Here is a 24,984-nt window from a genome sequence, read left to right on the forward strand (position 1 = left end):
GGAGTTTTATAGTTTCTGGTCTTCCATTTAGATCTTGAATCCATTTTGAGTTTATTTTTGTGTATGGTGTTAGAAAGTGTTCTAGTTTCATTCTTTTACAAGTGGTTGACCAGTTTTCCCAGCACCACTTGTTAAAGAGACTGTCTTTTCTTCATTGTATATTCTTGCCTCCTTTGTCAAAGATAAGGTGTGCATAGGTGCGTGGGTTTTTCTCTAGGCTTTCTATTTTGTTCCATTGATCTACATTTCTTTCTTTGTGCCAGTACGATACTGTCTTGATGATTGTGGCTTTGTAGTATAGCCTGAAGTCAGGCAGGTTGATTCCTCCAGTTCCATTCTTCTTTCTTAAGATTGCTTTGGTTATTTGAGGTTTTTCGTATTTCCATACATATTGTGAAATTATTTGTTCTAGCTCTGTGAAAAATACCATTGGTAGCTTGATAGGGATTGCATTGAGTCTATAGATTGCTTTGGGTAGTATACTCATTTTCACTATATTGATTCTTCTGATCCATGAACACGGTATATTTTTCCATCTGTTAGTGCCCTCTTTGATTTCTTTCACCAATGTTTTATAGTTTTCTATATATAGGTCTTTAGTTTCTTTAGGTAGATATATTCCCAAGTATTTTATTTTTTTCGTTTCAATGGTGAATGGAATTGTTTCCTTAATTTATCTTTCTGTTTTCTCATTGTTAGTGTATAGGAATGCAAAGGATTCTGTGTGTTAATTTTATATCCTGTAACTTTACTATATTTATTGATTAGCTCTAGTTATTTTCTGGAGGAGTCTTTAGGGTTTTCTATGTAGAGGATCATGTCATCTGCAAACAGTGAGTTTTACTTCTTTTCCTTTTATTTCTTTTTCTGCTCTGATTGCTGTGGCCAAAACTTCCAAAACTATGTTGAATAGTAGTGGTGAGAGTGGGTACCCTTGTCTTATTCCTGACTTTAGGGGAAATGTTTTCAATATTTCACCACTGAGGATAATGTTTGCTGTGGGTTTGTCATATATAGCTTTTATTATGTTGAAGTATGTTCCTTCTATTCCTGCTTTCTGGAGAGTTTTTTTTTTTTAAATTATCATAAATGGATGTTGAATTTTGTCAAAGTCTTAATCTACTGAGATAATCATATGGATTTTATCTTTCAGTTTGTTAATGTGGTGTATTACATTGATTGATTTGCAGATATTGAAGAATCCTTGCATCTCTGGGATAAAGCCCACTTGGTCATGATGTATAATCTTTTTAATGTGTTGTTGGATTCTGCTTGCTAGAATTTTGTTAAGGATTTTTGCATCTATGTTCATCAGTGATATTGGCCTGTAGTTTTCTTTTTTGTGTGTGGCATATTTATCTGGCTTTGGTATTAGGATGATAGTGGCCTCATAGAATGAGTTTGGAAGTTTACCTTCGTCTGCAATTTTCTGGAAGAGTTTGAGTAGGATAGCTGTTAGCTCTTCTCGAAATTTTTGGTAGAACTCAGCTGTGAAGTCGTCTGGACCTGGGCTTTTGTTTGCTGGAAGATTTCTGATTACAGTTTCAGTTTCCGTGCTTGTGATGGGTCTGTTGAGATTTTCCATTTCTTCCTGGTTCAGTTTTGGAAAGTTGTACTTTTCTAAGAATTTGTCCATTTCCTTCAAGTTGTCTGTTTTATTGGCATATAATTGCTGATAGTAGTCTCTTACGATCCTTTGTATTTCTGTGTTGTCTCTTGTGATTTCTCCATTTTCATTTTTAATTTTATTGATTTGATTCTTCTCCCTTTGTTTCTTGATGAGTCTGGCTAGTGGTTTGTCCATTTTATTCATGTTCTCAAAGAACCAGCTTTTGGCTTTATTGATTTTTGCTATGGTCTCTTTTGTTTCTTTTGCATTTATTTCTGCCTTAATTTTTAAGTTTTTTTTCATTCTGCTAACCCTGGTGTTCTTCATTTCTTCCTTTTCTAGTTGTTGTAGGTGTAGAGTTAGTTTATTTGTGTGACTTTTTTCTTGTTTCTTGAGGTATGCCTTTATTGCTATGAACCTTCCCCTTAGCACTGTTTTTACAGTGTCCCACAGGTTTTGGGTTGTTATGTTTTCATTTTCTTTCATTTCTATGCATATTTTGATTTCTTCTGTGATTTGTTGTTCATTCAGCAGTGTGTTGTTCAGATTCCATATATTGGAAATTTTATTAGTTTTTCTCCTGTAATTGAGATCTAATCTTACTGTATTGTGTTCAGAAAAGATGCTTGGAATGATTTCAATTTTTTTGAATTTACCAAGGCTATATATGGCCCAGGGTGTGATCTATCTTTGAGAAGGTTCCGTGTATGCTTGAGAAAAAGGTGAAATTCATTGTTTTGGGGTGAAATGTCCTATAGATATCAATTAGGTCTAGCTGGCCTATTGTATCATTTAAAGTTTGTGTTTCCTTGTTAGTTTTCTGTTTAGTTGATCTGTCCATAGGTGTGAGTGGGGTATTAAAGTCTCCCACTATTGTTGTGTTATTGTTAATTTCCCCTTTCATACTTGTTAGCATTTGCCTTACATATTGTGGTGCTCCTATGTTGGGTGCATATATATTTATAATTGTTATATCTTCTTCTTGGATGGATGCTTTGATCATTATGTAGTGTCCTTCTTTGTCTCTTTTCACAGCCTTTGTTTTACAGTCTATTTTATCTGATATGAGTATTGCTACTCCTGCTTTCTTTTGGTCTCTATTTTCATGGAATATCTTTATCCAGCCCTTCACTTTCAGTCTGTATGTGTCCCTTGTTTTGAAGTGAGTCTCTTGTAGACAACATGTATAGGGGTTTTGATTTTGTATCCATTCAGCCAGTCTTTGTCTTTTGGTTGGGACATTCAACCCATTTACATTTAAGGTACTTATTGATAAGTATGATCCCATTGCCATTTACTTTGTTATTTTGGGCTCGAGTTTATATACCCTTTCTGTGTTTCCTGTCTAGAGAAGATCGTTTGGATTTGTTGGAGAGCTGGTTTTGTGGTGCTGAATTCTCTCAGCTTTTGCTTGTCTGTAAAACTTTTGATATCTCCTTCATATTTGAATGAGATCCTTGCTGGGTACAGTAATCTGGGCTGTAGGTTATTTTCTTTCATCACTTTAAGTATGTCCTGCCATTTCCTCTTGGCCTGAAGAGTTTCTATAGAAAGATCAGCTGTTATCCTTATGGGAATCCCCTTGTGTGTTATTTGTTGTTTTCCCCCTGCTGCTTTTAATATTGTTCTTTGTGTTTGATCTTTGTTAATTTGATTAATATGTGTCTTGGGGTGTTTCGCCTTGGGCTTATCCTGTTTGGGACTCTGGGTTTCTTGGACTTGGGTGACTATTTCCTGCCCCATTTTAGGGAAGTTTTCAACTATTATGTCCTCAAGTATTTTCTCATGGTCTTTCTTTTTGTCTTCTTCTTCTGGGACTCCCATGATTCGAATGTTGTGGCATTTAACATTGTCCCAGAGGTTTCTGAGGTTGTCCTCATTTCTTTTAATTCTTTTTTTCGTTTTTCCTCTCTGCTTCATTTATTTCTGCTATTCTCTCTTCTACCTCAGTTATTCTATCTTCTACCTCCATTGTTCTACTGTTGGTTCCCTCCAGAGTGTTTTTGATCTCTTTTATTGCATTATTCATTATATATTGACTCTTTTTTATTTCTTTTAGATCCTTGTTAAACATTTCTTGTATCTCCTCAGTCCTTGTCTCCAGGCTATTTATCTCTAACTCCATTTTGTTTTCAATATTTTGGATCACTTTCACTATCGTTATTCTGAATTTTTTTTCAGGTAGATTTCCTATCTCTTCCTCTTTTGTTTGGTTTGGTGGGCATTTATCCTGTTCCTTTACCTGCTGAATATTTCTCTGCCTTTTCATCTTGTTTAGATTGCTGTGTTTGGAGTGGCCTTTCTGTATTCTGGCAGTTTGTGATTCTTCTTTATTGTGGAGGTTCCTTGCTGTGGGTGGGGTTGGAAGAGTGGCTTGTCAAGATTTCCTTGTTAGGGAAGCTTGTGTCAGTGTTCTGGTGGGTGGAACTGGATTTCTTCTCTCTGGAGTGCAATGACGTGTCCACTAGTGAGTTTTCAGGTGTCAGTAGGTTTGGTGTGACTTTGGGCAGCCTGTATATTGAAGCTCAGGGCTATGTTCCTGTGTTGCTGGAGAATTTTCACGGTATATCTTGCTCTGGAACTTGTTGGCTTTTGGGTGGTGCTTGGTTTCTGTGTAGGTATGGACTTTTTTGGATGAGCTCTTACTGATTAATGTTCCCTGGAGTCAGGAGTCCTCTGGTGTTCTAAGGTTTTGAACTTAAGCCTCCTGACTCTGGATTTCAGTCTTATTCTTACAGTAGCCTCAAGACTTCTCCATGTATACAGCACTGATGATAAAATATTAATGTTAATGATGAGAAGTTTCTCCATAGTGAGGGACACCTGTAGAAGTTCACAGAGTTACACTGAGAAGAGAAGAGGGAGGAGGGAGATAGAAGTGACCAGGAGGAGATGAGGGGGAATCAAAAGGGGAGAGAGCAAGCTAGCCACTCTCCACAGTCTGGACCCCTCACAGATGTTCACGGAGTTACACAGAGAAGAGAAGAAGGAGGAAGGAGACAGAGGTGACCAGGAGGAGAAAAGGGGGAATCAAAAGAAGAGAGAAAGATCCAGCCAGTTATCAATACCTTAAGGGTTCTGCACAGCCCAGAACACACAAAGAGAATCACAGATTTGGGTAGAGAAGAGAAGGGGGAGGGAGGAGATAGAGGCAACCTGGTAGAGAAAAAGGAGAGTCCAAAGGGGGAGAGAGCAGTCAAGCCCAAGTAAAAATGTGTATTGAAGATTGGGTTCTTATAGGTACAAAATTGATAACAAATACCAAAAAGCAAAGATTAAAAATCTAGGGATAGAGGTTAGATTCTCAAAAATACAATATTTAAAAAAAAGTCACAAACTTTATAAAAAAATATATATGAAGTTTGCTTTTAAAAATATGGGCGTTTTTGAAAATAATAGTAGATTATAAAAATGAAAATGAAAGGGGTAATAGAAACTTAAAAATAAAAAAAATTTAAAAATTATAAAAGTGATAATAGTAAAAATACATCTAGGAATTTCTCTGGAGCTGTTGTGGACAGTGTGGAGTTAGTTCAGTTTCAGATAGTTCCTTGAACCAGCTTAAACATCTCAAGATTTATAGGCCCCTTCTGATGTAGTCGGTGCTAACTACAGGGTTTTAATCTGTTGCACTTGTCACTTGCAAAGAGGTTCCCTCTATTTATTTTAGCTTCTTCTGTTTGCTGGTCTCTTCACTGTTTAATTTCTGACAAAAGGGGTGGGGGCAAAGGTGGTCACTTCTTTAGGCTCACTTGTTCAGTCGTGCTGTGGGGATGGGGGAACACTGCAAACAGATATCACTGGCATGTGTGGGGAGTGCTCGCAGTGTTTCAGCCGCACTGGGTTTGCCCCCACTCGTGGCATGTGTGCTTTCCTTGTCTGCACTGCTCAGACTCCAGGTTGCTCTGCCAGGAACTGCCTGAGGTGGGCCCTGGGTTGCATGCACTTCCCAGGTCTAAGCCGCTCAGGTTCAGGTTCTCGAGTACTCCCCAAAGGTGCAGAGTTGGTTGGGCCTGTGTTTTGTGCCCTTCCCAGGTCCGAGCAGCTCAGGTGACCAGGTGCTTGGTGTGCGCAGTTGCCCCCAGGTGGGTGGTGTGTCTTATCGCGTTCCCCATCCCTGCTGCTCAGTTTTCTGGGTGTACCACGGGTGTGCCTTCTCAGGTGTGACATGTATCTCTTCTGGGGAGCTGATCTCTGGCTGCAACCCTCCTGGCAGATGTCAGCTGTCCAGAATCCCAAGAACTCTTGGTTAGCAATGGAGCCTGTTTGCAGTGTGGTAGAGGATGCCTCTTTGGGGCCGCGATTGCCCGTTTCCAGCTATGGCTGCCCCCTGCCTGCTTGTATCCAGCGGGGGATGGACCAGCCAGCAGCCTACTAGCTCTCCTCTGGTATTCGCTCAGTCCTTTGTTCTGTGAGCAGGCCTGGCAGTGCCTCAGTTTAGGGCATTTTGCAGGACAGTTCTCTCTCTCTCTCTCTCTTTTTTTTGGTCTCTCTCTCTGGTTTTCCCAGAGTTTGGATTGCTATCTTATGTTAGTTCCCTCAGATTGCCCTCAGGGCACTCTGGCCACGTCTGCCCTAAGCAATGCAGCCCACGCCTCCCTGTTCAGCCCCCCACGCTTCCCTGTTCAGCGCCCGTTTTCTGGTGGCAGCTGTGAGCGCTGGGAGTTGCCATTAGGCATGTAATCTGTGGGTTTTACTTATTTATTTATTTATTTTTCCTCCCGGTTATGCCTCTGAGATTTCAAGATTCCCCACAGACCCGCTGTTGAGAGTGTTTCCTGGTGTTTGGAAACTTCTCTTTTAAGACTCCCTTCCAGGGATGGATCCCTACCTCTTTTGTCTCTCTTTTTATCTTTTGTCCTACCTCCTTTCAAAGACAATGGGCTGCCTTTCTGGGTGCCTGATGTCCTTTGCCAGCATTCAGAAGTTGTTTTGTGGAATTTGCTCAGTGTTCAAATGTTCTTTCCATGAATTTGTGGGGGAGAAAGTGGTCTCCCAGTCCTGTTCCTCTGCCATTTTAGAATCACCCCCTGCTGATTGTCTCTTGATTGGTTTTTCTTCCCTGCTTCAGTTCAGTTCATTTCAGTTGCTCAGTTATGTCTGCGACCCCATGAATCGCAGTATGCCCGGCCTCCCTGTCCATCACCACCTCCCGGAGTTCACTCAGACTCACGTCCATCGAGTCCGTGATGCCATCCAGCCATCTCATCCTCGGTCATCCCCTTCTCCTCCTGCCCCCAATCCCTCCCAGCATCAGAGTCGTTTCCAATGAGTCAACTCTTCGCATGAGGTGGCCAAAGTACTGGAGTTTCAGCTTTAGCATCATTCCTTCCAAAGAAATCCCAGGGCAGATCTCCTTCGGAATGGACTGGTTGGATCTCCTTGCAGTCCAAGGGACTCTCAAGAGTCTTCTCCAATACCACAGTTCAAAAGCATCAATTCTTTGGTGCTCAGCCTTCTTCACAGTCCAACTCTCACATCCATACATGACCACAGGAAAAACCATAGCCTTGACCAGATGGACCTTAGTCAGCAAAGTAATGTCTCTGCTTTTGAATATGCTATCTAGGTTGGTCATAACTTCCCTTCCAAGGAGTAAGCCTCTTTTAATTTCATGGCTGCAGTCACCATCTGTAGTGATTTTGGAGCCCCCAAAAATAAAGTCTGACACTTTTTCCACTTTTTCCCCATCTATTTGCAATGAAGTGATGGGACCGGATGCCATGATTTTAGTTTTCTAAATGTTGAGCTTTAAGCCAACCTTTTCGCTCTGCTCTTTCACTTTCATCAAGAGGCTTTTTTGCTCCTCTTCACTTTCTGCCATAAGGTGGTATCATCTGCAGCATTGCCTTTCTTTGGGATTGGAATGAAAACTGACCTTTTCCAGTCCTGTGGCCACTGCTGAGTTTTCCAAATTTGCTGGCATATTGAGTGCAGCACTTTCACAGCATCATCTTTCAGGATTTGAAACAGCTCAACTGGAATTCCATCACCTCCACTAGCTTTGTTTGTAGTGATGCTTTCTAAGGCCCACTTGACTTCACATTCGCTTACTTCCTTAATTTTCTTTATTCTTGACCTGTCTTGGCTGCATCTGATGCTGTTTACTATCTCCTTGAAGTATTCTCTTTCCTCATTTTCCTTGTCTATGTAACATTATGGTTTTCTACTTCTCTGTCTCCTTTGCTGGCTTTTCCTCGGTTGTCCTAAATGAAAGAACTTCCTAGACCAATCCTTTTCCTAGTCTTCCTGCCTTTCCCCATCTGTCTTGGAATTGTATCTACTCTTTGGTCACAGTCATCACTTCAGAGCAAATGAATCACACATATCTACACATAAAGCAAAATCTCATGGACTTCATCCTCATGGTTTCTGCTGCTTATGGAATATTCCCATGAAGATTCTCTTAAAGCAACATAACTTCCACTAGCCAAACGGATCTTGCCCCCTGCTGAAAATTCTCTCCTCACCCAAGCTCTTCTCTTCCTAACACCATTCAGAAACTCGTTCCTGGCTTGAATGCCTGTGTATGTCACTGGAATAATTTACTCTTTAAAACTTGGTGTTGTTTTCCCACTCCCTGGACCCTCACTTCCCACGCCATCCACACAAATTTAATTTGCTGATTGTATGCTATTCTTGGCTTCCCTGGTGGCTCAGAGGTTAAAGCGTCTGCCTCCAATGCGGGAGACACGGGTTCAATCCCTGGGTCGGGAAGATCCCCTGGAGAAGGAAATGGCAACCCACTCCAGTATTCTTGCCTGGAGAATCCCATGGACTGAGGAGCCTGATGGGCTGCGGTCCACGGGGTCACAAAGAGTTGGACACGACTGAGTGACTTTACTTACTTACTTATGCTATTCTTGCTACTTAATGTCTTGACTGTGCTACTGTAACACCCTCTTCTCTTCTTTAAAATTCTCTCTGATTGTCTTCATACAGTATGAGTTGGATCAGCTTAATCTACCAACAAGACTTCATGCATGCGTGTTTGGTTGCCTCTGACTCTTTGCAACTCCATGGATTATAGACTGCCAGATTCTTCTGTCCATGCTATTTCCCAGGCAAGAATACTGGAGTGGGTTGCCATTTCCTTCTCCAGGGAATGTTCCAGACCCCAGAGATTGAACCTGCATCTCTTGCATTTCCTGCATTGCAGGTGGATTCTTTACCACTGAGCCACCAGGGATGCCCTTCAGTAACAGGCTATTATCTACCAATGAGTCAAATCTCTTTGGTCTAGGGAAGGTATTCCATTCTATGGTCTCAAATTCCTTATGTTTTCTGCAACAACCCTGTAGGAGAAATGAACCTAATTGCTATTCCCTGAATATTCCTCTGCTCTCCTATCTTTGCCTCTATGTGTATTTAGTTGGATTCGTTTTTTCTTCCTGATAATCCTCCCTGTTTTACCCATCATTTCCCCTGATAAAATCTTTCCACCTTCTAAGATCCAGTTAAAATGTAACCTCTTTTATGAAAGCTTCCTGAACAACTAGCCAAGAATATCTTTAGAGTGAGAGACAGTCTTTATGTCACTAGAATCTAGCATACTTCCTGACTCACTGAGTTTTTGAACAACTGTTGATTTAACCATCATTAGTGAGTGTAATCTCTATCTCCTCTGGATCACCAGAATACCCTATGTTTCCTTAAGGCTCTTGTCATATTATATCTTTTACTTCCTTTGTATACATAGCTTTGAGCCCTTGCAAGAAAAATTCTGAAAAAAAATAAAGGTGATTCATCAGTATATGTTAAATGAATGAACTCTAGGAGGCATAGGGAGTATGCTGGGTTATTAATCAGAAAGTTTGCTCAGATGGTTAAAACTGGTGCTAAGGAGAAAAGGGAACACTCCTACACTGTTGGTGAGAATGTAATTTGGTGCAGCCGCTATGGAAACCAGCATAGAGATTTCTTAAAAAACTGAAAATAGAACTACCATATGATATAGCAATTCCACTCCTGGATGTATATCTGCAAGAAACAAAAGCACTAATTCAAAAAGATGCATGCACTCCAATGTTCAGAGTAGCATTATTTACAATTGCCAAAATATGTAAGCAACAGAGAAATGGGTAAAGAAGATGTGGTAAACACACAGACACACACAGACACACACACACACACACACACACACATCATGGAATACTACTCAGCCATAAAAAAGCATGAAATTCTGCCATTTACAGCAACATGGATGGACTTGGAGGGCATTATGCTAAGTGAAATAAGTTATAAAAAGACATATACTGTATGATATCACTTATACATGGTATCTAAAAAATACAATAAACTAGTGAATATAACAAAAAAGAAGCAGACTCCCAGATATAGAGAACAAACTAGTGGTTACCAGTGGGGAGAGGGAAGGGGAGAGGGAAAATAAAGGGCTAGAGTGGGAAAAAGGGTTATTATGGGATTATATGAAATTACGTGTGTTAAACTTATGAAAACTGTAAGGCATTATAGAATTTAAAGAATCTTCCACTTTATTAAAAAAAAAAACTAAGCAGTGAAGCAGTGCCTGGATAAAGTAAGAATCAAATACTTGTTAAATGTATGAATCTAAGAATAAAATTTAGAATATCTCATAAAGTGAATAGGACTATAATCCTCCATGAGTATTGAGCAGTAAGAATAATGCATTTTTTTTTTTTTTAAAGAACTAGAAGAAACTGTTAATCATGGTTTCAGGGTTAGGAAGCAGAGGTATTTTCCATTTCAATTTTATACTTTTAAGCCTTGTTTGAAATTTTTATCAGGTACTATATTCATTTGATTTGAACAAAATAAATATGTTTTTTTCTACAGTTTTATTGAGATGTAATTGATATATAGCACTGTATAAGTTTAAGGTGTACAGCACAATGATTTGACTTAACATGCATTATGAAATGATTACCACAGTAAGTTCAGTGAACATCCATCATCTTATATAAAATCTTATAATGAAATATGGGCTCTTGCATTCTTTATCGATCCTTTAAGCTCTATTCAACTTTACCTAAACGAGTTTTGTGGTGGTTAAGAGGAGGCTCATTTGTAAGGAAAATAATGGTGAATAAAATTCCATGGTGAATTTGTATTACATCTCTTGGAGAGGTCAGCAAAACACACTCAAACCTTTTCTTTCTTTTTCCTTATGTAACTTGAAATGTGATAGGGGAAACTGAAGTTCTTTCATTTACCTTGTCCAACCTCTCACAGGACTGATGTTGAAACTGAAACTCCAATACTTTGGCCACCTGATGCGAAGAACTGACTCATTTGAAAAGACCCTGATGCTGGGAAAGACTGAAGGTGGGAGGAGAAGGGGATGAGAGAAGATGAGATGGTTGGATGGCATCACCAACTCAATGGACATGAGTTTGAGAAAACTTTCAGTATCCTATCATTTTGCCTTTTCATACTGTTCATGGGGCTCTCAAGGCAAGAATACTGAAGTGGTTTGCCATTCCCTTCTCCAGTGGACCACATTCTGTCAGACCTCTTCACCATGACCCGTCCGTCTTGGGTGGCCCCACACGGCATGGCTTAGTTCCATTGAGTTAGACAAGGCTGTGGTCCGTGTGATCAGATTGGCTAGTTTTCTGTGTAATGTCTTTGGTATCTGTGTATTTCCTTTCATGCCTAGGGCCACCACACTGCTTAACCCGCAGCAGTTCTTGTTTGTGTTGCATCATAGCTGACCTGTTTTCTCTCTGTGCAGGTTTGGTTAGCCTGTCTAAAGCATGGAGTCCTTAAGGACTCCATTCTGCTGGCAGAATAATGACTCAACCCATTTCTTGATCTGGTCCCAAATGCTATTTCAGACTTTTTTTTTTAATTTTTATAACCTTCTCTCCTTCTACCTTCTTTCCCCTCATGCTCACACTCTGTTCTCCAGTCAGGAACTCCTTTTGAATGAGAATAGCCACTCTTGCACTTTTAATTCATTCTTCAAGGCCCATTTCAAGTCATAATAATGATAGCTGCCAATCATTGATCATTTACTGTACAGTAATTACATTTAATCCATGGAATAAATGGATTAAATTTCATTTAACGTTCACAATGACCCTGTGAAATGATTACTATTGTCCCCTGCATTTTGAAGGTTCAAGTAACTTGCACAAGACTGAGTTCTCACAAAGACCTGGATTCACAGTCCAGAACTCAAGTTTTTAGCTACTATTTTGTTGCTTGAATAATGATGCCTTCTCACCTATCCCACGTTATAGTTCAATACAGACAACTAATAATTTATTTGGCAATCATTATGTGACTATCATAGACTCTGTAGCAGTGGGCAATGCAAAGTTGATGAAGACAGCACCCCCGTTCAGTGGTTTAGAATCTAGCAGTTAGTATATATTTCCTCTATGTTTCCAAATTGATTATCGTTCTCAGGACATGACACCTTGAACATTGCTATTCGTGCACTTTTTTGTCTTTTCCAATACAACATTACTTCTTTTGCCTAGAGTCCCTTCTGTTTACCTTCTTTCTTTCTATTAGCCCAGAAATATATTAAATTCAAGTGGGACTTCCCTGGTGGTCCAGTGGTTAAGAATCCACCTGCCAATGAAAGGGATATAGGTTTGATCCCTGGTCTGGGAAGATGCCACATGCCATGGAGAAACCAGGCCCATGTGCCACAATTCCTGAGCCTGTGTGCCTTTGAGCTCCACAACAAGAGAGGCCACCACAGTGAGAAACCCGTGTAGCACAAGTACAGAGTGGCACCTGTTCACATCTGTAACTAGAGAAAGGCCGCAGGCAGCAAAGGAGACCCAGACCCAGGACAGCAAAAAAAAAAAAGAAAAAAAAAATATATACACACACATATATATGTACATAATAAATAAATAAAAACTCAAGTGAATCTTAACTCTTTAACTTGTTACACCTTCCCCATGGAAATTTTCAGGATGATGCTCCTTTGTATTTCCACCTTAAAACAATATTATCAACTCTTTGGAGACCTGAGCCTTTTTTTTTTTTTTTTTAGCACCTAACAATAGCTAATTTTTAGCGCCTAATAATAGTTCATTTTCATTATGGTTTTCCTTATTCTAGGCATTTTACATGAACACATTAATTTAACCCTTACGGCAATCCAATAAAGTAAAACTATTTTTATCTTCATCATATAAAGAAAAAACTGCACTCCTATGAGTTAAGTAAATTGTCCGTGGTTGCTTAATTATTACTGGCAGAGCCAGGATATATTGGATAGAGTCCAGGCTGCTGGACGCCAGAGTCTGTGGTTTTGACCTTTTGTCTAGTGCCTGTTCTGCTTTAGTCATGGTATTTCAGTGACTCTCTAAATTTTTTTTTTAAGTAAATAACTTTTTTTTGTATCTCTAGTGCTGGATTAGGAGTCTCAGTATCTCATTATAAACTACCTTTGTAATGTGAATATAAAAATAAATTTACTCCATGGTTATAATCTCTGAGAAACAATTGATTTTGAGGTTTCTTTTGAATTGTTCAAGATACTTAGTGTAATTGCTAGGTCACTGATCATATGCTGGAAAAATGCTTGACTGGCCCTAAAATGACTAGGCTAACCTTAATCGGTATATAATCTGTGAGGTCAGGTAGTCATTCTGGGCACCTAGATCCTCAGGGGAGAAACTTGTCTTGCTCTCTGGAAATTGCCCTTAAGGGGAGAATGACTGTTGGAGTTTGGAATGGAGAATGAAAGGAGCACTTTGCCCTGGGCCAAACTGCCGGCTCCACTTCCTAGGTGCTTCAGGGCTTCTATCTGTGGAGGGTGAGATGGCCCTAGTGGAGGGCGTGGCAACCCGCTCTTCCCTGGAGAATCCCACGGACAGAGGAGCCTGACGGGCTGTAGTCCATAGGGTCGCACAGAGTCAGACATGCCTGAAACAACTTAGAAGCACGCACGCATAGAGACATGTCTGAAGGATGTCAATTCTTAGCTCAGCCCGCTTGCCAGAAACTGATATCATTCGTGAGAAAGTAGATGCAAAAGCTTTTGCATTTCTTTTGTGCTTTCAGGAAACATTCCACGCTTCCTGCCAGGCTTACATTTTAGCATTTAATTTGGCATTTAATGTGCAAATTTTCTAGAAAGAAGGATAGTGAAAGTTTTTTCTTCTCTTTAATTAAATCAAATTTGTGCTAACTTGTTTCAATTATAGTGTTTCCTTTTCAGAAGACCACAGATTAATGCAACCAGAGACTAAAGACCAAGAGTCATCTATCATTAAATTATTAATAAATATTTTTATCACCTCTGATGTGCCAGACACTTTGTTAGGTTTTGGAGAAATTTGAGGGAATAAGATAGTAAGAAACTTCCATTATATTTTAGGATGGTGAAGAAATTTGAAAGTAAAATGATAGCCACTTTTGATATCTGAAGAGAGGGAAAAAAGGACCTAATTATATATATATGCACCCCAAGAATAAAACTGGGGCAAATAGGTTGAAATTATAAGAAGACACATTTTTCCCACTGCAAGGAATAATTGTCCAAAGATGAACTATTCTCCTCAATGCAATGAGTTCTCCATTACTAGGGATGTTCAAGAAAAAGTTATTCTTTTAAAAAATGAATTGACTATTTGATTGAGCTGGGTACAGTTTAATATACCTTCAAGCTTTGAGATGATATTATTCTATAACAGTTGATAGCAATGTAAAAAGTTAAGAAAGCCAAATTATTTTAATACTATAAAACAGACCTACAATGCCACATCAATAAAAAGATCCTATAATTGTAACCTGACAATGTTAGTACATCTCACCTTAGCAGAGACGTCTCTGGGACCCACTGTGTTAATGACCTAACTATATTCAAGTGACGAGAAAGAATAAAACATTTTCATGAAAGGAGACCAACTTGCTCCCATACTTCAATGCAATGGTCACCTGGAAGCTGTACTTGCACTAACTGTGGTGGAAACTGAGGCACATAAAAATTGTACCATGATCTTTGGAAAAAGAAGAAAGGAAAGTGAAGTCGTTGAGTTGTGTGCGACTCTTTGTGACTCCGTGGGCTGTAGCCTACTAGGCTCTTCAGTCTATGAGATTTTGGAGGCAAGAATACTGGAGTGGGTTGCCGTTTTCTTCTCCAGGAGATCTTCCCAACCCAGAGATTGAACCTGGGTCTCCAGCATTGCAGGCAGATGCTTTACCATCTGAGCTTTGGAAGAACATCTAAAGCAGTATCTGTATTTTTTGGTAGTCAAGTTTTGAAAAAAGCTTCTAGAGGAAGCTTCTAGAAGAACCTGGTCATTTCTGATGACTCTGGTCTAAGTCCTGTGCTCCTTAAGGAGACCAGAGATTCTACTTTGCACATTTGGAAGCCGATGCTTCCACTTTTCTGGGGTAGGAAACACTCTCACATTGTGCTGACCCAGATGAAATCCTCCCATTTCCACCAGCCAGTGACTTGCTGTATGATTGTCCGATTTGAGTCTATTGTTTTCTAGTGTCATTAGCCTGCAAGTTTTTCACGAGTTTCTTGCTTCTTAGGCTCCTGACTGTTGGGTTTGGTTACACTTCATTGTACAGGCCTTGCCAAGGAAATGTAGTTTCCAGAAAAGCAGAATGTGTTGTTTTCCTTCTGCCTTGAAGGTAAAGCCTGTGCAGTAGCACATTTCCCAGGACAAAACTTCCATTGAGCCCAGCCAGACAATCGGGCTGCGGGCACAAATGGAGGAGCTCAGGGAGACAACAGGGTGAGAAAACAGGGCTGGAGGCACAAATGAAAGAGCTGGTTGAGAGCAGAGGCCCCAGCATCAGGCTGCCCAAAGGTTTGCTTTCTGATTCTATAACATTTACTTTCAAACATTCCTTAACCTCTCTGTGCCATGGTTTCTTCATCTGGAAAAGGAGAATAATAACATTACCTTAGGTCTGGCATTAGGATAAAGAAACATATGCCTTTTAAGTAAAGAAAATGATCGAAAGATCTCACAGGATTTGACCCTGTGACTGGAATTGTGCAGACCTCCTCTCCAGTCCTGACTTCAGTGGGCGGAGGCCGACTTAGGTGAGCCTGCCACATAAACTTCTTTTTTCTCAGCCTGTTTGGTATCTAACAGGAGGGTTAGCAAATATGGCAAATAGATGGGGAAACAGTGGAAACAATGGCTGACTTTATTTTTTTGGGCTCCAAAATCACTGCAGACAGTGACTGCAGCCATGAAATTAAAAGACGCTTACTCCTTGGAAGGAAAGTTATGACCAACCTAGACAGCATATTAAAATGCCAAGACATTACTTTGCCAACAAAGGTCCTTACAGTCCAGACTATGTTTTTTCCAGTAGTCACGTATGGATGTGAGAGTTGGACTACAAAGAAAGCTGAGTGCTGAGAAATTGATGCTTTTAAACTGTGGTGTTGGATAAGACTCTTGAGAGTCCCTTGAACTGCAAGGAGATCCAACCAGTCCATCCTGAAGGAAATCAGTCCTGAGTATTCGTTGGAAGTACTTTTGTTGAAGCTGAAACTCTAATACTTTGGCCACCTGATGCGAAGAACTGACTCATTAGAAAAGACCCTGATGGTGGGAAAGATTGAAGGCAGGATAAGGGGACAACAGAGGATGAGACGGTTGGGTGGCATCACTGACTCAATAGACATGAGTCTGAACAAATTCTGGGAATTGGTGATGGACAGGGAGGCCTGGTGCGCTGCAGTCCATGGGGTCGCAAAGAGTCAGACACGACCGAGCAACTGAATTGAGGAGGGTTCAGTGCTCAGCCAAGGACGCCTCCCAGCTTCATACTGCCCCCTAGAGGACTGGGAAGGTCGTCAGCAGGAGCCAGTCCTCAGAGCTAAGAGCTCCATGTTCAAGGAATGGAGGAAGGGCGTGAGTATCTTCAGGTGAAATCTGGAGTCATGTAGTCCCTCAGCCTCTAGGTACCTCACCAGAAAAAAAAATTAGAATAAGAGTGACTCTCGCACAGAATCATGGTGAATATCCAGTGAGACAGTGGCACATGTGAAATCTTACCATTTTAGGTATTTCTGTGATTATAACAGTTGCACTAGTTATCATTCTGATCACGGTTCTCTTGCAGGGATCTGCTGGAGTTAGAAGCCTGTTCGCACAGGGCTCTCAGTTCAGTTCAGTCACTCAGTCTTGTCCAACTCTTTGGGACCCCATGAATCACAGCACACCAGGCCTCCCTGTCCATCATCAACTCCCAGAGTTCACCCAAACTCATGTGCATCGAGTCGGTGATGCCATTCAGCCATCTAATTAATCCTCTGTCGTTCCCTTCTCCTCCTGACCCCAATCCCTCCCAGCATCAGGGTCTTTTCCAATGAGTCAACTGTTTGCATGAGGTGGCCAAAGTATTGGAGTCCTTCCAATGAACACCCAGGATTGATCTTCAGAATGGACTGGTTGGATCTCCTTGCAGTCCAAGGGACTCTCAAGGGTCTTCTCCAACACCACAGTTCAAGAGCATCAATTCTTCTGCACTCAGCTTTCTTCACAGTTCAACTCTCACATCCATATATGACCACTGGAAAAACCATAGCCTTGATTAGATGGACCTTTGTTGGCAAAGTGATATCTCTGCTTTTGAATATGCTGTCTAGATTGGTTATAACTTTCCTTCCAAGGAGAGTCTTTTAATTTCGTGCCTGCAATCACCATCTGCAGTGATTTTGAAGCCCCCCAAAATAAAGTCAGCCACTGTTTCCTCATCTATTTGCCATGAAGTGATGGGACCAGATTCCATGATCTTCGTTTTCTGAATGTTGAGCTTTAAACCAGCTTTTTCACTCTCCTCTTTGCCTTTCATCAAGAGGCTTTTTTGTTCCTCTTCACTTTCTGCCATAAGGGTGGTGTTATCTGTGTATCTGAGGTTATTGATATTTCTCCCAGCAATCTTGATTCCAGCTTGTGCTTCTTCCAGTCCAGCATTTCTCATGATGTATTCTGCATATAAGTTAAATAAGCAGGGTGACAATATACAGACTTGGTGTACTCCTTTTCCTATTTGGAACCAGTCTGTTGTTCCATGTCCAGTTCTAACTGTTGCTTCCTGACCTGCATACAGATTTCTCAAGAGGCAGGTCAGGTGGTCTGCTATTCCCATCTCTTTCAGAATTTTCCACAGTTTATTGTTATCCACACAGTCAAAGGCTTTGGCATAGTCAATAAAGCAGAAATAGTTGTTTTTCTGAAACTCTCTTGATTTTTCAATGATCCAGCGGATGTTGGCAATTTGATCTCTGGTTCCTCTGCCTTTTCTAAAAGCAGCTTGAACATCTGGAAGTTCACTGTTCACTTATTGCTGAAGTCTGTCTTGGACAATTAGCACCAAAGTAGCCAGTAGGCTCTCACCACGGTTCTTAGTCTCATAGCCTGACAAATGGTGGCATTTCAGAGGCTCAGTAAAGCAGTATTAGGCTCCCAACTACAGCTTTCCCTGACGGCTCATCGTGTAAGGAATTTGCCTGCAATGCGGGAGACACAGGAGATGCGGGTTTGATCCCAGGGTGGGGAAGATCCCTTGGAGAAGGAAATGGCAACCCACTCCAGTTTTCTTGCCTGGAGAATCCCCATGGACAGAAGAGCCTGGCAGGATACAGTCCATGGGGTCACAAAGAATCAGACATGACTGGGCACAAGGCACATGCTGAGGCATGCTATAGGATACACCTGCAGTCCTGGGTCAGGAGGGGATTGTTTGCCATCTGGTGGAAGAAGAAGCCCTGCCCCTGGTGGTAAATGGGGCAAAGAACTCTAATGTCACCAATAAGGATCTCATTGATGATTTCCTCCAACCTCCTTGCTTCCTCCTTCTGCCCCTCACCCCTCCACTTACCTTTTCCCTCCTTTGCTCCAGGGCAACCTCATCCTTTGTGAGTGAAGTTTTTTTTTTTTTTTCCCTTCCCCCAGCCCCCTGGGAATGCTGACTTCAGAGATCTGGGCCTGAGGTTGTATAAATGCCCTGTGGAGTTGCAGTCCAGCACTCTTGGGCTCCCCACCTCTGCCAGCCTCCTGGGGTCTCTGCTCAGCACCACCAGCATCATGCTCCGGCAAGCCCTTCTCCTCTCCACCTGCTTCGCTCTGGTTATGACTTACCCTGCACTGCTTCAGGGTAAGTGAACATCAGGAGTCTTTTGGAGAAGAGGGCTAAAATCCATTCACTGTGTCTGTGAGTGTATTTGTGTGTGTATGTGTGAGACAGAGACAGAGGCCTTGTAAAGCGTGGTGGGGATGGGTGGCTGAAGTCTGAGGCCTTGGGGAATTTGAGTGGCTTGGCTAAGATTAAGGCTGTGTTTTGAACCTGCCTTATATAGTCAGGCTACCTGACTATATGGAATTAGCGTTAGATGAAATTAGCGTTGATGATAAGAGGGCTGTTGGGGTTTCCTTATGGTCCCCTTCACTATCAGGTGCTAAAAGAGGCTTTACTCTATTTGGGTCAGGTTAAAAAGTCCTTGGGTGTATTCTCACTTTACAGGAGAGTAAGATTCAAAGTGCTCTAGCCACTGGCTGGGACACATGCGGTGGGAATCAGTGGGTCTGGAGCAGAAATTTGTGCCACTTGAGGGAGGAAAGAATCAGTGTCCCCAGAACCAGTAGTAGGCTGCTTTTCCCACAAGGCTCTTTCTCTTCTAGTCTTTCCTGTTGTTGCTGTTCATTTGCTCAGTCGTGTCCAATCTCTTTGCGACCCAATGGACTGCAGCACACCAGGCTCCCCTGGGTCCTTCACTATCTCTGGGAGTTCACTAAAATGCCTATCCATTGAGTTGTAATGCTATTTAACCATTGCATCATCTCTTGCCCCCTTCTCCTTTTGCCTTCAATCCTTCCCAGTATCAGGTCTTTTCCAGTGAGTCAGTTCTTTGTATCAGGTAGCCAAAGTATTTGGGCTTCAGCTTCAGCATCAGTCCTCTCAATGAATACTCAGGGTTGATTTTCTTTAGGATTGACTGGTTTGATTTCCTTGCAGTACAAGGAGATTCTCAAGAATCTTCTCCAGCACCACAATTTGAAAGCATCCTTTCTTAGGTGCTCAGCCTTCTTTATGGTTCAACTCTCACATCTGTAATGACTACTGAAAAAACCATAGTCTTAACTGTATGGACTTTTGTTGGCAAAGTGATGTCTCTGTTTTTTAATACACTGTCTATGTTTGTCATAGCTTTCCTTTCAAGGGGCAAGTGTCTTAATTTCATGGCTGCAGTCATTGTCCACATTGATGTTGGAGCCCAAGAAAATAAAATCTGTCATGTTTCCACCTGTTCCCTTTCTATTTGCCATGAAGTGATGTGACCAGGTGCCATGATCTTAGTATTTGATAGTGAGTTTCAAGCCAGCATTTTCACTCTCCTCTTTCACTCTCGTCAAGAGGCTCTTTAGTTTCTCTTTACTTTCTGCCATTACAGTGGTATCATCTGCATATCTGAAATTGTTGCTATGTCTCCTGACAATCTTGATTCCAGTTTGTGTTTCACCCAGCTTGGCATTTCCCATGATGTACTCTGCATAGAAGTTAAATAAGCAGGGTGACAGTATACAGCCTTGACATATTCTTTTCTCAATTTTGAACCAAGTCTGTTGTTCCATGTCTGGGTTCTAACTATTGTTTCTTGATCCAAATACAGGCTTCTCAGGAGACAAGTAAGGTGGTCTGATAGTCCCATCTCTTTAAGAATTTCCCACAGTTTGTTGTGATCCACACAATCAAAGGCTTTAGCATAGTCAGTGAAGCAGACATAGATTTTTTTTCTGGAATTCCCTTGCTTTCTTCAAGATCCAGTGAGTGGTGGCAATTTGATCTCTTGTTCCTGCCTTTTCTAAACCCAGATTTCCATCTGGAAACTTTTGATTCACATACTGCTGAAGCCTAGCTTGAGAATTTTGAGCATATTCTTGCTAGCATGTGAAATGAGTGCAATTGTACAATAGTTTGAACATTCTTTGGCATTGCCCTTCTTTGGAATTTGAATGAAAGCTGAACTTTTCCAGGCCTGTGGCCACTGCTGAGTTTTCCAAATATGCTGGCATATTAAATGCAGTACTTTAACAGCATCATCTTTTAAGATTTGAAATAGCTCAACTGGAATTCCATCACCTCTACTACCTTTGTTTGTAGTAATGCTTCCCAAAGTCCACTTGACTTCACACTGTAGGATGTCCAGCTGTAGGTGAGTGACCACACCATCATGGTTATCTGGGTCATTAAGACTTATTTTGTACAGTTCTTCTGTGTTTTCTTGCCACTTTTTAATATTTTCTGCTTCTGTTAGGTCCGTACCATTTCTGTCCTTTATTGTGCCCATCCTGCATGAAATGTTCCAATTTTCTTGAAGACATCTCTAGTCTTTCCCATTCTATTGTTTTCCTCTATTTCTTTGCATTGTTCATTTAAGAAGGCTCTCTTATCTCACCTTACTATTCTCTGGAACTCTGCATTCAGTTGGATATATCTTTCCCTTTGTCTCTTGCTTTTCATTGTACTTTTCCCCCCAACTATTTGTAAAGCCTCCTCAGACAACTACTATGCGTTCTTGCATTTCCTTTTCTTCGGGATGGTTTTGGTCACTGCTTCTTGTGCAGTGTTACAAACCTCTTTCCACAGTTCTTCAGATCTATCTGTCTATCAGATCTAATCCCTTGAATCTATCCATCACTTCCACTATAATAATAAGGGATTTGATTTAGGTCATACCTGAATGACATGGGCTGCCCTTGATGCTCAGCTGGTAAAGAATCTGCCTGTAATGGGGGAGATGTGGGTTTGATACGTAGGTTGGGAAGATACCCTGGAGAAGGGAAAGGCTACCCTACTGGAGTATTCCCTACTGGTCTGGAGAATTCCATGGACTGTATAGTCCATGGGGTCGCAAACAGTCAGACACTATTGAACGACTTTCACTTTCACTGAATGGCATAATGGTTTCCCCTCCTTTCTTCAATTTAGGTCTGAATTTTGCAATAAGGAGCTCATGATCTGAGGCACAGTCAGCTCCAGGTCTTGTTTTTGCTGACGGTATAAAGGTTCTCCATCTTTGGCTGTAAAGAATATAATCAATTTGATTTCAGTATTGATTATCTGGTGATGTTCATGTGCAGAGTCTTCTCTTGTGTTGTTGGAAGAGGGTGCTTGCTATAACTAGTGTGTTCTATTGAAAAACTCTGTTAGCCCTGGCCCTGTACTTCAAGGCCAAACTTCTCTGTTACTCCAGGTATCTCTCGAGTTCCTACTTTTGCATTCCAATCCCCCATGATGAAAAGGGTATCTTTTTTTTTTCTGGTGTTAGTTCTAGAAGGTCTTGTAGGTCTTCATAGAACTGGTCCACTTCATCTTCTTTGGTATTAGTAGTTGGGACATAGATTTGTATTACTGTGATGCTGAATGGTTTGCCTTGAAAAGGAACTGAGATCATTCTGTTGTTTTTGAGATTGCACCTATGTACTGCATTTTGGTCTCTTTTGTCGACTATCTGGGGCACTCCATTTCTTCCTGGACTCAATTTCTCAAGTGGAGAGTTCCCCCTTTTCATCATCCTCTTCACAATTTTTTGTCTGCAGATTTTTCTTTTTTATGATGGCCTTTCTAACCAGTGTGAGGTGATACCTCATTAGAGATTTGATTTGCATTTCTCTAATAATGAGCAGTATTGAGCATTTTTTTACGTGTTTATTGGCCATCTGTATGTCTTCTTTAGGGAAATGTCTATTTAGGTCTTCTGGCCATTTTTTGTTTAGGTTGTTTGTTTCTCTGATCTTGAACTACCTGGGCTGTTTGTATATTTTGGAGGTGAATCTTTGTCAGTCATTTTATTTGCAATTATTTTCTCCCATTGTGCAGGCTATCTTTTCCTCTTGCTTATACTTTCCTTTGCTGTGCAAAAGCTTTTAAATTTAAAGGAGCCATCTTGCACCATTGGTGGGAATGTAAATTGACACAGACACTATGGAGAACAGTATGGAGATTCCTTAAAAAAAAACCTAGGAACAAAACTACCATATGACCCAGCAATCCCACTACTGGGCATAAAACTTGAGAAAACCATAATTGAAAAAACACATGTCCCAGAATGACTGGGACATTATACTTATAATGACCCCAGTGTTCACCACAACACTATTAACGATAGCTCGGATATGAAAACAACCTAGATGTCCATCAACAGATGAATGAATAAAGAAGTTGTGGTCTATATATACAATGGAATATTACACAGCCATGAAAGGGAACACATTTGAGTCAGTTCCAGTAAGGTGGATGAACCTAGAGTCTGTTATACAGAATGAAGTAAGTCAGAAAGAGAAAAACAAATGATGCATATTAATGCATATATACGAAATCTAGAAAAATGATGCTGATGAACCTATTTGTAGGGCAGGAATAGAGATGCAGACATAGAGAACAGATTTGTGGACACAGTGAGGGAAGGAGAGGGTAGGATGAATTGCGAGAATAGCATTGAAACATATATATTACCATATGCAACATAGATAGCTAGTGGGAAATTGCTGTATAACACAGGGAGCTCAATGTGGTGCTCTGTGGCAACCTATAGGGATGAGATAGGATTGGAGTGGGGGGGTGGTGGGTGGGAAAGAGCTCCAAAAGGGAGGGGACATGTACACTTATGACAGATTCATGTTGTTATATGGTAGAAGCCAAAACAACATTGTAAAGCAATTATCCTTCAATTAAAATTAATTTTTTAAAAACACAGAAAAGAGGAGGGGTGTTCATTCATTTAAATATAAGTGCTGATTTTCCCCTCTACTTTCTCCCAGTTCTTCTCCTGTAGCTCTCAATTTATCGACTGCTGGGTCTGGATTTTTTATTGCATATGAATGAATGATAAAGCAAATGACTAAATTAGAGCACATGATTTTGGCCTCATTGGCAGGCTGCCCACAACCTGCTGGACTAGGCAGCCATGAGGACTGCGGTCTTTTATTCCAGCCCAAGCAGGCCCAGGTTGTAAGTTCATCAGGTTATGATGCTTTTATGGTTCACAAGTTCCAGAATGACTGGATTATGCATTCTCTGGGGCAGACTGGAAAATGAAGTACTAAATATAGCCTGCTAAATGAAAATAGTAGGAGGCCATATTTTAGAGTCAAATCCATCCTTGCTTTTGCATCTTGGAAATAGTTGTTGTCCTTGCTCCTTGCCTTCTCTGAGAATTTTGTTTTAGTAATTGAAAGCCTTATGTAGGAGAGTTTTTGAAATTTTATTCCATTGCAGTCTGACTGATTAATATTTAGAGACATAGTATAAAATGCTCCTTCCAAAACCAGCCCCTCAAAGAGGGAGGAGTAGTAGCCTATGAGCATATTCTTGGTAGGTAGTCTTCTGGACATTCCAGCACTTGGGAAAAGGGAAACTTGTGGGGAGACTAGTATGATTCAATATACCCGTTTCTGTTCTATGTTTTTCCTGGAAAAAGATCTAGCTATGAATGGAAGGGTGTGGAGATGGTGGAAATATTCTCACTAGAAAGTACTTGAGCTGTTTTTCCTTCTTATCTCCTCAAGAATTCATCACTGACTTAGAGCCAGCCATTGACATAGAGTACACTGGCCTCGAGTCAGCCAGCGGCTTAGAGTTAAACACTGACCTGGAACTGACCACTGGCCTGGAGTCAACCACTGGTCCCACTTACCTGGAGTCAACCACTGTCCCCGCTGACCTGGAATCAACAACTGTCCTAGAGTCAACCACAGGCCTAGAGTCAACAACTGGCTTAGAGTCGACAACTGGCCTAGAGTTGATAGCTGGCCCCACTGACCTGGAGCTGACAGTTGGCCTAGAGTTAACCACTGGCCCCACTGACTTGGAGTTAACCACTGGCCCAGAGTCAGCCACTGGCCACACTAACCTGGAGTCAATCACAGACCTAGAGTCAACCTCTGGCCTAGAGTTGACTACTGGCCCCACTGACCTGGAGTCGACCACTGGCCTACAGTCAACTATTAGCCCCACTGACCTGGAGTCGACCACTCACCTACAGTCAACCATTGGCTTAGAGTCAACCACTGGCCTATCAGAATTGACTACTCACCATGACTTCACTGAAGATGCAGAAACAACCACTGAAGTGTATTTGGAGAACACACAGACTTTTGGTAAGTGAGGGTTCTGGCACAGGAAGCCTGGGTGGAGATTGGTGGGCTCCCTCTTTTGTATTATTGAGGGAAATCCTGCTTTTTTCCAGTGTACTTGATTCCCAGCATAAGCCTGTGACCATACCCATCCTCCATTCTGTTTTCCTAGAATTGCCTGCTAATGTGGAATTAAACACCCTCAGCTCTAAGGGAGAAGCCACTCAGGTCACAAGTGAGGACTCCTGTCTTCAAAAATGTAGAAATGTCTCCCTGCTCTCTCTTTCCTTGTTCATAGCTATTTGCAAAGGA

The 24,984-nt window shown here is 41.2% G+C and overlaps 1 protein-coding gene across 1 annotated transcript in view; it reads left to right on the plus strand.

Moving 5' to 3' along the window:
• Positions 1 to 24,704, plus strand: part of LOC138078747 (uncharacterized) — a 44,936-nt gene extending 20,232 nt beyond the window's left edge. The window contains exons 2-3 of the mRNA XM_068971505.1: positions 18,493 to 18,694; positions 24,106 to 24,704. Of these exons, the coding sequence (XP_068827606.1) occupies positions 18,493 to 18,694; positions 24,106 to 24,704 (801 nt within the window). The remainder of the gene's footprint in view (positions 1 to 18,492; positions 18,695 to 24,105) is intronic.
• The last annotated feature ends 280 nt before the right edge of the window (positions 24,705 to 24,984 follow it).

Source organism: Capricornis sumatraensis, chromosome 4 (assembly GCF_032405125.1).
Source record: "Capricornis sumatraensis isolate serow.1 chromosome 4, serow.2, whole genome shotgun sequence".
Lineage (NCBI taxonomy): Eukaryota > Metazoa > Chordata > Mammalia > Artiodactyla > Bovidae > Capricornis > Capricornis sumatraensis.